Source organism: Phytophthora cinnamomi (genome assembly GCF_018691715.1).
Source record: "Phytophthora cinnamomi strain GKB4 chromosome Unknown Contig75, whole genome shotgun sequence".
Classification (NCBI taxonomy): domain Eukaryota; phylum Oomycota; class Peronosporomycetes; order Peronosporales; family Peronosporaceae; genus Phytophthora; species Phytophthora cinnamomi.
In genome coordinates, this window is record NW_027151008.1 from 176,545 (window position 1) to 189,533 (window position 12,989).

The window sequence follows — 12,989 nt, forward strand, 5'->3', positions numbered from 1 at the left end:
GCCTCCCCACCTATCATACAAATTGTAAGTCATACAGTAGGCACCGACACTGAAATAAAATCACGAACCTCTTGGATCCACTCCTCCATGACGTGCTGGTCGCAATACGCGTTCGCCTGCACCGTGAGCACTACCTTGTCCGAGCGGTGGTCAGGATGGCGCTCGAGCTCGGCTTGGACGTGGTAGCCAGGCTCGCCCTTGAACACGACTAACGGGGGCAGCTTACGCCCCGTAGCCGACGCACACAGAAACACGGAGGCTCGGAACGAGTTCACTGACATAGCTAATCAATACAAAAATTAATTTAAAGTAGTACACTGCGCATTTAATGGTTAGAGACTTACACTGGACAACGTCAACATGACGTTCGCCCCAAAAAGAGATCGTGGTGCTCGGGTTCATGTCGATGTAAATCGACGTTTGGTCCATATTGTATACATAGTTGTACTTATCGTCACCAGCCGTGATGGACACGACACTGTTCATCTCAAACGCGTAGCGCATGGCGCACGCGAACGCGTCGGCCACCAACTGGTTCATACAAATATCAATATAAAATATCAGTACTGTAAATAAAATCGAGCACACGCTGGCACAGTACCTGTAGCTCCTCGCGCTGCTTGACGCCGCGGTGGTTGGTGCGGCGAATGGACAGCTTGTTGCGGTCTCGAAACCGCCGCAAGTACTCGTAGGCAGCGCGCTGAGTGCGCTCACCTAACAGCCGCGGCTCAAGCCGCGCGCCCATGACTAGCAAACACTGGCTCGTCACGCATCTTGCTCTATTTTTCTCATTTGATGCACCCATTCTAGCAACCTACAATAAACAGATCAAAGGTCAGTCAACTCATAGCCGTACAGTAGGATGTGACGAACTTGCCTCCTCTCCATATCAGGATACAGTATCGACGGCCCTCGTCGTGCGGCGCCGCGGACGAATTTCCGCGAGGGCGGAGCAGCCGCGATCGCAGACGCAGCTTTTCGCCAGCGCAACAGCGTGCGCGGCGACACCTTGTACTCAGCCGCCAGGTCGGCGAGGCTGCTGTCGTTCGCAACGGCATCTTCGCTCGCGGCGATGGCCTGCATACAGTAGAGTAGATGATTAGACGTGGTGCATGCGTCTCGTTTCGCGGGTGAACTCACCTTCGCCTTAACGCTGTTCTTTTGGTGGGGGCCTCCTACCATCCTGCAAATAACTGAATGGTGGCCGCGTGGCCAGCAACGAATTAGTGGCGACGATGCAGTGCGCCCGCGCGCTGAATGACAGTTTTTACCATACTTTTTACGTTGTAATTTATGTTTTTACGATCGGACAAATATTTCGTGGTCTCCGGTAGTGCGCGCGCATGTTGGCTGGGTTGTCGAACTGGTTAGGGCAGTACGCGTTGGGCGTCTCCTGTGCGAGGCGTTGAGCCACATGGAAGAAGTGGTTCTCCTTATCAGACATAGACGTCGTGGGCAAAACGTGAACCTCAGCGCCCATGGTCTTCATCATCTGAACCTTCTCCTTCGCTGTGATGTCGGGCATCGTCAATAGCGTCTTGTAGCCCCGCGAAGCTCCCAACAGAGCGAGAGAGACACCCGTGCTGCCCCCCGTAGCTTCGATGATCGTTCCTCCAGGTTTGAGCAGGCCGCGCTCTTCAGCGTCCAGGATGAGAGACTTGGCCACGCGGTCCTTGATGCTGCCACTGGGGTTGGCATACTCGGCCTTGGCGAGCAGTTTGCATCCGGTGAGCTTGGAGAGAGTGGTGAGCTCTAGCAGCGGCGTGTTCCCAACGGAAGCCAAGAGGTCGACGGAGCCTGTGGTGGAATAGTTGTTGAGGCTGTGGAGAACGGGACGGGTGACGTTGCCCGCCATGAACAACTGCGGTTTAGATCGTTCCAACTGTTGGCAAATAGCAGAATGCGGATCCTCACTGGCAGGTGGGACTTTGGGCGTGGGTGGTCACTCATCAAGGAGATGTGTCGCCTGGGGATTACATCCTGGAAGGATTACTCCAAGCAGCGTTTAGTCAGGAGACCGCGATGACTTCTCCACAATTGATCAAGGCAATGCAGTGTTGTGACTTCACCTGGGGCAGGAGACCTATTCTATTAGCCTTACCGGGATTTGGTCTCGTACACCAGCGTTCACCATGCGCGCATGCACGCACAACACGATGTCTGCAACAGCTAGAAGCGCTAATTTACGGCTTCATCTGGTGCGGTTGTGAAGAAGAGCATCGAAGTCTAAACCGTCCTCGGGAACGTGAGCTCGCCCACAAAGTCCAGCGACGCTGCTTCTCGAGGCAGCAGGTTGTTCTCCGCCAGCCACTCCTCGTTGTACAATTTGCTGCCGTAGCGAACGCCGCCGTCCGCCAGGATCGTCACAATGGTGTGACCCGGACCCAGCTCCCTCGCCATCTTGACTGCTCCCAGCACGTTCAACGCGCTGCTGGGGCCAACAAACACGCCGTCGTTGCGCAGCAGGAAGTAGGCCATGTCCACGATCTCCTGGTTCGTGGCGGTGATGCCCTGGTCCACAATCGACTGGCGCAGATTCTCCGTCACCCGCGAGAGCGCCGCGACTCCTTCCGCGATGGTCGCGCCCTTGGCCATGGGCACCACCTCGAAGCCGTCCTCGATCGTGCTGGTGGACCGGTCGTTGTTGACAAACACCGACATGGCTGCAGTCTCCTCCGGGTCAATGAGCCACACCTTCACACCCGGGTTCTGCTCCTTGAAGAACCTCGACATGCCAGCGATGGTCCCGGACGTGCCTGCCGACGTCACGAAGCCATCGATCTCACCATCAACCTGCCTCCAGATCTCCGGAGCTGTGCCCTCGTAGTGCGCCCGCATATTGGCAACATTATCAAACTGGTTAGGACAGTACGCGTTGGGCGTTGTATCCGCCAGACGTCGAGCTACGTGAAAGAAGTGGTTCTCCTTATCAGACATAGACGTCGTGGGCAAAACGTGAACCTCAGCGCCCATGGTCTTCATCATCTGAACCTTCTCCTTCGCTGTGATGTCGGGCATCGTCAGCAGCGTCTTGTAGCCCCGCGAAGCTCCCAACAGAGCGAGAGAGACACCCGTGCTGCCCCCCGTAGCTTCGATGATCGTTCCTCCAGGTTTGAGCAGGCCGCGCTCTTCAGCGTCCAGGATGAGAGACTTGGCCACGCGGTCCTTGATGCTGCCACTGGGGTTGGCATACTCGGCCTTGGCGAGCAGTTTGCATCCGGTGAGCTTGGAGAGAGTGGTGAGCTCTAGCAGCGGCGTGTTCCCAACGGAAGCCAAGAGGTCGACGGAGCCCGGCGTGGAATAGGACGCGTCCTGCAGCTCCCGCTGCTCTGCCGAACTCGACGTCACACTGAACGAGCGAGTCGCCAGGCACTTGGAAGAGGAAGTGAACAACCTGCAGCGGCGAATAACTGAGAGCATGCTGATCTGCGTTGACTGGTGCTTGGACGCTGCTCTGCTGGTCGGCGAATGCCACAATGAAGCGGGTTCTTGATGGGACGCCGCAGATGCTTACGATGCCTACAAAAAAGGCAACTTTCGCCAATGACGGCCGTGGAGCTCCAGACGTCACGCTCATAGGCTGGCCGTCATCTTGGCTGATGTGCAGGACCAGTCCTGCCCCAGCTGTGCGCGTATATTGTCTAGGATAGGACGTGTATTGACACTCTCCATGTATACATGTATCTCTAGGCGTCTTCGCGGAAAAGCTCGATGAACTCTTCCAGGTCGAGGGACGCGTTGGCGTTGACGTCGAAGGCCGAGATGATGCGCATCACGTCTTCCTTCGTCAGCTGGCTCGACCCACGGCGATCGCTGTCGTAGAAGCGCTCGTTGTACCGCAGCGCCTCGAGCAGTTCACCAGCGTCGATGTCTCCGTTGTCGTCTGTGTCATAGAGCTAAAGAGGAGCCAGAGGACGCGTTAGCACCACACAAAAGCTGTGACATGTGAAAAGGCAACTTCAATTTGACGTACCCTGAAGAGCTCGCGCAGCTCCTGCACCTGCTCGACCGTTAGCGTCTTCCTCTGGACGCGTCGAGTCTTCTCCACTGTCTCTAGAAGCCTGCACAACCGCAGAATATCCTCGAGCACCTCGGGAGGAGCCTCTCCGAACACGACGCCACATAGCTCGGCCAGGTCGATGAGGCCGCTCTGATCCTTGTCGATGCTGCTAAAGATACTGCCGATGTTGTCCTGCATATGCGTCCCTGCGAAGAGCCCGCTACCATTCAACAGCTCGCGCAGAGTGATGGAACCGCTCTGATCCTGGTCCAGCTTGCGGAACGTCCGGTACACGTTGATCACGTCGTCGCGCGAGTAAGGACCGAAGCGTTCCTGCCGCATGAGAGCAGCGTCCGAACGAATACGGACCTTCTTGGCTGACTTGAACTCCTTCTTGGGTACGCTGGCTCGAGGCACAGGACGGACAGCACCTGCCGAGTTGGACGACGGTGTGCCTTGGCGTAGTTTTGGGCCACGCTCTTTTGCCGTGATAGCCGACCTAGGATGCCGATAACGAGTTGGCCTAGGACTTCCTTGCTTGTCTTCTGAATTGCTGTTGCTCTTGGTGGATGCTAGACTCATCGAGTGAGGTTCATCTATGCTAGAGCTACCGGTAGCTGTGTCGACTGGAGTTAGGTTGTCATCGTCGAGAGTGCTTGGCGAGCTAACGCTTGAAGTTTGTGATCCGGACAGATATCCGTTGCTGGGCGGTTGTGGGCTTGATCTGCTGTTATCTTCGTGATCTTCGCCTAGCAGCTCGTCGTATTGCTGGCACAGTGTTGACAAGAGACTTCGTCGAGGTAGAACGCTCGTGCTGACGCTGGAAGTCAGGGTGGGTTCGGACTGGCCCAGGTTGACGGTTGGTGGCGATGGCAACGCAGTCAGGGAGTGCGCCTTGGTGAGTGCTGCAACCCGCTTGGGTCGAGGTGGTTTCTTGGTCATTTTACGCCGTCCTGGTAGATCCTTCAACTCGACGTTCCCACGAATAATGCAGCTTACCCCGAGCTTCTCCAGCAGAAACGCTGACGGTGTCAAGTCCATGCTCGCCAATGAGTTCTCCAATCGCCGTTGCCTTAGAAGACCGCTGCTTCCGGCTATCTGCTTGTTGTTACGGCGAACGTTCTCGCGATGGAAATGCTCGTACATTTGCTGTTCGCGATTCAAGCTCCCTACTGCCCAATTGTCTTTGTCCGCAAACGGCAGTTCTTGAACGGGGTTTTGCAGGGTTGGAAGTAGCATACCGGGGTCATCAGCGTCTCCAGCTCCTCCGAGCACTTCGAGCTTGCCGAGAGAGTCATTCACGTCGCCATTAGGCTGATGCTTTGATACAATGTCTTCATGCTGGTTTCCTTCCGCAACTGAATTCTCCTCCTTCTTCTTCTTAGCCTTCTGCCTCATAACCTTCTTCATGCGTTGTTGGAACTTGACACGCTCTTTTTCCCATGCTGCCTGCCTCGCCAGCTGAAGATCGCTCTTCTTCCACGTAGTTTTCCCCTGCAGTTGATCGAATAGACGCTTGGTGTGGTCGTCAGTTGTATCATTCTCCTCCGGTTGCTCTTCATCTGGTGCAACTTCTTCACCATTATTTTCAATGACTCGACTAATCTCGATCGCGCTTGTTGAAGAACTCCCAGTCATTCCTCGAAAACTCATGCGTTGAATCTCGATAGTGCCCTGACCGAGAGCAGGGGTGCTAGCACTAGCGACCATAGTAGCTCGCTTTTCGGCCCGCTTTGCCATCGCCACCGACTGCTGCCTCAAAGCTGCAGCCTTGAGCTTACTACCCTTCAACTCGTCCCAGAGTTGCTCTGCTTGCTTCCTTTTGAAAGCTGCAGCACCGGTGACGTCGACTTCCCAGCGCCACACACTACCACCATCAACTGCACTTGTCATCATTGCCTCAGCTGAATTTTGCCTAGCTACTGGTTGCTGCGGTGCTGGCGGGGGCGTCGATCCTGTCGCCAAACTACCCATTCGTCGCCCTTGGAAATCCCAAACGTAAACGCCTTTGTCACTTCCGCACGTCAACACTCCGCGCGGCTCGGCGACAATCTGTAAGCAGCGCACATTACCGCGATGAGCAGTCCAGCGATGCGTACACACGACATCCGCCTCGTCGACATGAAGCTGCTTCGATTCATGATGATTAGCATTCTCCACGTGCTTATTGCGAAGTCGTTTAGCGTTCTTGCCTTGTCTCAAAAATCGCCGGCGTGGATTGTACGACCTGTCCTGGCGCGACGGCATATTCTCTTCACGGAAGGCTCGAACATGCGCTGCAGCGATCACCTTAGAGATATCGCACATCATTAACTCCCCATAGAAACTTGTAACAAAGAGCAAGAATCTGCCACGATCGATACCTTCCGCTAGTCTTCCACCGCCAGTTTCATCGTAAAATGTTCGACAACAAGTGACAGCACTATTTATCTTCGCATACGTCAAAGGCGACGATGGAGGCAGTGGTGGCACATCAGCAGGCGCCATAGTTTCATCTTGATCGGAGGACTCGGCGTTGTTTTGTTGATCACCCGGGTCAAACAAACCAACATTTGCCCCCTCGACACCAGCTTCAGATACCACGGATTCATCTTCTTCAGAAGAAGTCATTGTGGGCATCTCGACTGGAGTTACTGGCCGTACTGGTGTCATGTGGAACGGGTAGAAACACAGCAGAAGTGTTGTAGGCTTGGAAGGTGTCAGGCTCCAAAGACACACTTGACCGCTTTCGTGTCCCGACAGTAGCAACGGGTACGGCTCAATAAACTCGAGCACGTTCACTTCACTGGTTGCGTGGGAATTCGCCCCGTGAGAAGATGTCGACGTGTTAAAGGGGACTCCATTAGCTGGCGCAGGAGCTGCTAGCGTGTCTTCCAGAAGGAAGTAAATGTAATCCCAGATTTTGATAGACCCATCGATGCCACCACTTGCAACGAGACTGAGTGCGTGGCAGTACGCAATACACTTGATGTCGCTGTCATGAGCGTCAGTAATGCAGCGTAGCAACACATTATGGGCTGCGATTCCTCCACCACGCGGTGTGTCATCGTCATAAAGCCGCAGCGAGCGATCCCAAGAGGCTGTCAGAACGGTATGATCTTCCTTGCAATACAGCAAAGCGGACACTTGCTGTGCATGAGGCGTCCACCGTGCGAGTACAGCTCCATTCAAATAGTTTACCACTGCGAGCTCGCCGTTTTGAGCCCCAACAATTATTTTGCGCTGGCGAGAGTCAAGATCTACCTGCGTGATATCTGCTCCGACCAGGTTGCGATACGTGCGGAGCATTGCACCGGATGCGGCATCCCAAACTCGCACTTCTCTGTCTGTTGCAGTCGCAATGGTAAGAGAGGCCTCGTTGTACAGAACTGCACTTGCTGCGAGCACGCGCGGTTTAATACGAACACGTCGAAGTAGCTTGACCTTGTGCACACCAGCCACGAGCAAGCTCTGACCGTTGTTCAGAACCGCAAGCGAGTGTGCTCGCCACGGATAGCGACTCAAATCGCTGCCTAGTCGAAAAACTTGCAAGCATCGCCGGCTACTATTCAACTCGGCGTCGGTACTCTCGACAGAGAGAACATTGGCCAGTGTCCACCAACGAAACCAGCCTTCATCGTCCACGGTAAAGCATTGATCTGCTAACATCCGTGTGCCGGATGCTACAGCTTTGGCATTCTTCATGAGAGCCGAAGCTGCAGCAAAAGTGGCGGATGGGATGAGCTGGATGCAACACACCGGCGAGCCGTGACCCGAAAGCTTGAAAACTGGCGTCGTGGCTAGCGCAGATATATCCCAACCGAAAACTTCGCACTCAAACCCGGCACTGATAAATACCTGGGATGACAATTTTACCATCAGACGGACACCACGGCGATGTCCCTGACGAGAAGCGCGAGTCTGCAACGTGTGTGTTTCCCAAAGGTAGATCATGTTGTCCATTCCACATGATAGCAGAGTGTCGTCGTTCAGAATCAACAAGTCCTGTAACAAGTCCGAGTGCTTTTTTAATGTCGTCGCAAGGCGGACTTCGCAGGTGCCATCACTCGCTTCTCCTCGAGACTTGGCGTTCCCAGCTTTCACACTGATGTTTTGAGACGTGGTAACCTGCCACACGGAGATCATCAAGTCGGCTGAAATGGAGAAGAGCTGCTGCGTCTTTGAACACCACTCCAGCACGCGTTGAGGTCGTGGCGTGTGAACAATCGCTAGTGGTCGTGGTGTCTCCATCGCACTCGTGCTACACGCAGTCAGCAGCGTCGACGACCAAAATGTGAGCTTTAAATCGCCTGCCGAGACCGCGAGAAGGTCCAACCCAGACAGATACTTGATCGCTTGCACGGGTGATCGCTCCGAGCGCACTTCGTCTTGATCGCGTCGATATCCCGAGATATAGCACAGCGGATGAAATTTGTTCAGTACAGGAAGCGTGGGCGTGAACGAAAACGTCGATCCGATGGCATCCTCAGTGTTCGATTCCCCATTCGCCTCCTTCTCCCCCGACGCTGCTCCGCTGCCCTCTTTGGCGTTTTCATCATTCTCAGGAGGAAACAAACCCGCTGGATCCAGCAATTCCACTACTGGACGAGAGCTCTCGAGCAGCAAAACCCTACGAAACTCTGGCAGGTACTCAATCCGCTTCGGAGGACGATTCACGGCTGTGTCGACGAAGCGAGGGTGCTCCTCGTACTGCAGATCTCGCAACTGAGCAACGATGCCAGCTACGTCATCGTTGCCTCCACCTGACGATCCCATGCCGCCTTCAATGATAGCGCTCGTGAACTCCTCCCACTCCATCGTTCCGTCCCCGTTGACATCCACCTGCGCGAACAGCTCGACCAAGTCTTCGATGAAGCTGACGACGCTCTCCGGTTCCCAACTCACACGGTCCAGCATCACGTTGACGAATTCACGCAGCGAGAGCCCACGACCTGCTCGGTCGAAGTCCTCTTTGAGCAGGGCCAGGTCCTCCACCTGCAGTCGAACCATGATGCCCAAGCATGCTTGATACTGCAGCAACGCCGCTGCCATAGTGCACGGCTTGGTGCTTTGCACTCGAGCGAGCAGACTCACCGTTTCATTTTCGAGCAGCGGACGTCACGATGAAGTCCGTAAAATTAGCGTGAATTCATGCAACGCGGGACACGATCAGGTTCGCACTAATTTGTTTGTCGTGAAAGATGGAGGCCACGTCGGACGCTGGGGTCGGTACTGGGCGTCCACCTCGCCCGCGTGCCCATAAACCAGCTCCCGGAGCATGGTCCACCATCTACTCGCCCTACGCCGGCCCCGTTCGAGCGAGTCCGAGAACTGTCAAAATCGCCCATCAAGACCGGGACGACGCTGCAGCTCGGCCGAAACGACCCTATTCTGCATCGCAAGCCGCCTCCACAGCAAGCAGTCGAATGGCACAGACGTCACCACGTCCGAGTTCTGCAAGACCCGCTCGGCCGAATAGCGCTACGAAAACGCGATACATGCAGCTGGAGACCATTGCGTTCCCGATGCAAAGCCCAGTGACCCCAATGACTTCAGAAACCTGTGAAGCTTGCTTGTCGCCACCTCCTTCCAGTGCCGAGGCGGGGATATTGCAGGAAACGGACTCGGCAGCGTTGCATATGAAGCTTCAAGCGCTTCTGGAAATGTGGGGAGAAGAACAACTCGGATTCCGATCGTCTGCGTTGTTTTGTGAGACCACGTTCCGACAGGCCAAAGGTGCGTAAATTCTCAGAAATTGGTATTGTTACTGGGTGGATTCACGGAGTTTTATTTGGTTAGCTTTGGCGAGCAGGATGCAACGCCCAAACGCTTTCGTGTCAGCGGTAGCGTTCTCCTGCCTCAGTCAAATGGGTTCTGTTCTGGACGAGAAGTACCCTTTTCTCATCAACATCATCGACGAACTCGGAGCTGCATTGTATTCCAACTTCATGGATCTAAAACATCAAGTCGAGCAAGAGGGGCAGACACAGCATCAGTCAGCTATCTTCTTCGAGCACGGCAAGACTTGGTTTCAAGGTTATCTGGTGCAGAAAATGCGTTGCAGAAACTTCCAGTCTTCAGCAGATGCGTCCAAAAACGAGGTTGAGCTCTTAACACAGATGCTTCAAGAGGCTCGAGCTGCCAATTTGACCGCCGTAGTGTCTGCTGCTGCTGCGTTCCAAGCACCTCAGCGACGCGGTAATCTCGACGAATATTACATTCCTCCAGTTCTGGAGCTTGGCGATTTGAGCTTGGAATCGTTGAGTAGTGAAGTGCTCAAAGTTTTCAGTGCGATGTCAGACATCGATGCACGACATCTGCTGGCTTTGCTACTGGAGAACGCAGTTGAACGGGATATGCCGAAGTTCCCAAGCATGATGGCAGCTACAGTCGGTAACATGAAGGGACAAGATAGACGGGAGTTTTTACGAGAGTGTTTCGACTACGTTACTCCAAGCGAGCTCCAGGATGCCTTGCATGAACGCGATGAAATTAACGACGATAAACGTTACCAAGCATTAGTCGGAGATCTACATGAATTACTACAGCTGCAAGCGCATGACGATGGTCCTGAGCTGAAGAGCAGCCCGTCTAGCAGCGTGGCCTTATTTCACTCCGAAGAAGCTCGCATCGGCAAACGAGTACACGAATTGGTTGAATTGGTGGAAGATGTTGCTACAGAGGTAGCGTTCTTCGAGCCACAGCATCAAACGCTTTTTCCTGATTCAATTTTGCAACGTCTTTGCGTGTACGAGTGCCCCATGAAGCGCTTGAAAAAGGAGCATGAACTTATGCAGGGTCAGCCACGAGAGACTGAAAGTGAGAATCCGCAGTGTGAGTGCACTTGCGGTCGTCATCGATTAATGGATACCGATGAAGATATCAAAGAGGAGAAAGTTAACCTAAACCCACCAGACGAAAAGGAGCCACAGGAAAACGAGGATGCAAAGAAACAAAAGCCACGTCGAAAATCAACGCTGAAGCGACCGCTGTCTGCACCTTCAGGCCGGCGGAAGAATGCAATCAGCTTCAACACTCGCTATGGATCTCCACGTAAATCCAGCGCATCAATTCATGTGTTCCCGCTGGCCGAAGTGTGTCATCTCTTGTCAGCCATCCTACATCTCCAATTCTCGCGAGATGCAATCGAGCCTTCGTTAAATGATGGGAGCGGAGGTGTTTCAACACTAACATTTGATGATCACTGGGCATTTTTGAGGCAAGACTCGGCTTCACGAGCTTTCAAAACTCTCGCGAAAGACTACTTAGTTCGAAAATATGGCATCAAATCCATCGCTGTGATGCACACTCTGCAGCTCGAGCGGTCATTGTTGCACTATACTGCCAAGGACAACCACGTCCGCTGCGAACTGTTTAGTTGGTTCTTTGGTGCTGACAAGGCCCGCCATCAGTCTAGAGACTACGCATTTACGTTCTTTCAAAGGCTTATCAAGTGTATTTTGAACTTGTATGCTGTCAAGAAAACGCCACGCTCCAATTCGATCACTAACACCGTCTCAACTCAGCAGCTTCAGCCGCTGACGTACTCAGCTTTGATCACGATGTGGACCGAGTGCATTGGAGATGGCGAACCAACGAATCCGCGATCGATACCAGCGATTCTCGCTCTTGAGAGTTGCAAGCAAACGTTTCCACCAGCTATGCAGCGAAATAGTCACTTCGCTTTATTCAGAGAGAAGATGCACCGGCGCAGCATAGACCAGAAGGCGATTGACCTGGAGGAATTCTTCCGAGGAGCTATGACGGCCTGGCAACTTGTGTTCGATGCGCAGATGGAGGAGGTAACGAAGACGCTAGAGACTGCAGGAGTTCTCAACCTTGCTGGTTTTGCTCAATGCCTCATCACGAACGGCCTAGAGCTCACAGCAGGTGAGAGATACGAGCTGTTTGACCTGCTGATCCAAGACGATGGCGAGAATGTCATCCCAAACAAGACAATGGTGCAGTTCATCATGGAAGCTAAGTATCTGCGGCCTGCAGCGCAACCCTCGACGTCACTTTCAAACTAAACACAGATCGTTTAGATTAACCTTGATCATTGAGCTTTGTGCACATTTCGACAACCTCAATACGAGGAAGAAAAAATTGAGAACTCAGACAAACTTCACCCGAAGTTAGTTCTCCTTGTTACTGTAATCCACTACTGCAACCTGATGCAACAGCGATGAATAAAGTAAAAACCAAGCGTTGTGTTCCGTGCGGTATCTGCTTGTTGTGCCCGCTGCCTCGCGCACAGGAGCTCTTTGCTCCGCAGATTCTCGGTATTCATCGAACCCAGCACGCTGGTGAGGGTAGTATGTGAACAAAATACAAGATTGTATTTTGCAGTACGGCACATCGATGCCATTTACTAACGTGTTCGTAGCGACAACCTAAGCTCTCAATGTAGTGCCAGCAGTGCGGGCGAGTCATTTTTAACGCACTTGGGAGTGCATGTTTGTTAGATGCCGTGGATCTTGCTCAAACAACAGGCTCTCGATTCACGTTTAACAAGATATGCCGCAGAACTCGTGTTAATACACTGCGGAGGTGATGGCGATCGCACCCAGTCGGCTTTGGCGGGAGCGGTTTTGTATCCTAAGGATGTCTCTAGGTTCATATGTTAGATATTGCAATTTATTATTGCAGTAGCACATTGCAAGAGTGAAGCGTATTGCAATACTCGATTGCGCCCCTTTTTACCCGATTGCAAAACGGAGCCAAACGGCAATACATACGGCAATCCCCAGGATTTTCAAAACTACGTGCCTTATTCAAACCTCTGATAGCGGCTAAAAAACAACACTAACCGTTCTGAGATCACACGTGTATAACGTAACAGAGTTCAAGTGAATTGCGTACACGTTAAGAAATGATTTCTTTCCTTAATAACGTTATTTAGAATAATAATCTATATTTTTAGTGGACAGAACAATGAATGTTGCGCGAAGAGATATGTGTGTAATAGGAAATATTTCAGCTTGATTTACAACCTACTAGTTCTTTTTTT

The 12,989-nt window shown here is 53.1% G+C and overlaps 5 protein-coding genes across 6 annotated transcripts; 1 reads left to right on the forward strand and 4 right to left on the reverse strand.

Annotated features, from left to right (window-relative positions):
• Nucleotides 1-29: 29 nt before the first annotated feature.
• IUM83_19399 (Cytochrome P450) lies at nucleotides 30-1,182 on the reverse strand (the record flags this gene model as incomplete). Of its 2 annotated transcripts, XM_067944447.1 has the most annotated exons (5): nucleotides 30-283; nucleotides 345-531; nucleotides 602-806; nucleotides 857-1,077; nucleotides 1,141-1,182. In XM_067944447.1, 5 exons carry the CDS (start codon nucleotides 1,180-1,182, stop codon nucleotides 30-32), a joined length of 909 nt encoding a protein of 302 aa, XP_067785827.1. The 2 variants fall into 2 exon arrangements, with proteins under 2 accessions (XP_067785827.1, XP_067785828.1); XM_067944446.1 differs by lacking the exons at nucleotides 857-1,077; nucleotides 1,141-1,182 and having other exon boundaries at nucleotides 602-745.
• A 109-nt stretch (nucleotides 1,183-1,291) lies between these two features.
• IUM83_19400 (Cysteine synthase) lies at nucleotides 1,292-1,855 on the reverse strand (the record flags this gene model as incomplete). The annotated part of the gene is made up of 1 exon (XM_067944448.1): nucleotides 1,292-1,855. The coding sequence occupies one exon, from the start codon at nucleotides 1,853-1,855 to the stop codon at nucleotides 1,292-1,294; it is 564 nt and encodes a 187-aa protein (XP_067785834.1).
• A 371-nt stretch (nucleotides 1,856-2,226) lies between these two features.
• IUM83_19401 (Cysteine synthase) lies at nucleotides 2,227-3,420 on the reverse strand (the record flags this gene model as incomplete). Its single annotated transcript, XM_067944449.1, has 1 exon — nucleotides 2,227-3,420. The coding sequence occupies one exon, from the start codon at nucleotides 3,418-3,420 to the stop codon at nucleotides 2,227-2,229; it is 1,194 nt and encodes a 397-aa protein (XP_067785857.1).
• A 266-nt stretch (nucleotides 3,421-3,686) lies between these two features.
• Nucleotides 3,687-9,031, reverse strand: IUM83_19402 (Guanine nucleotide-binding protein subunit beta protein; the record flags this gene model as incomplete). The annotated part of the gene is made up of 3 exons (XM_067944450.1): nucleotides 3,687-3,896; nucleotides 3,974-5,867; nucleotides 7,848-9,031. The coding sequence occupies 3 exons, from the start codon at nucleotides 9,029-9,031 to the stop codon at nucleotides 3,687-3,689; spliced, it is 3,288 nt and encodes a 1,095-aa protein (XP_067785835.1).
• A 2,648-nt stretch (nucleotides 9,032-11,679) lies between these two features.
• On the forward strand, nucleotides 11,680-12,009 carry IUM83_19403 (uncharacterized protein; the record flags this gene model as incomplete). The annotated part of the gene is made up of 1 exon (XM_067944451.1): nucleotides 11,680-12,009. The coding sequence occupies one exon, from the start codon at nucleotides 11,680-11,682 to the stop codon at nucleotides 12,007-12,009; it is 330 nt and encodes a 109-aa protein (XP_067785829.1).
• Between the last annotated feature and the right edge of the window lie 980 nt (nucleotides 12,010-12,989).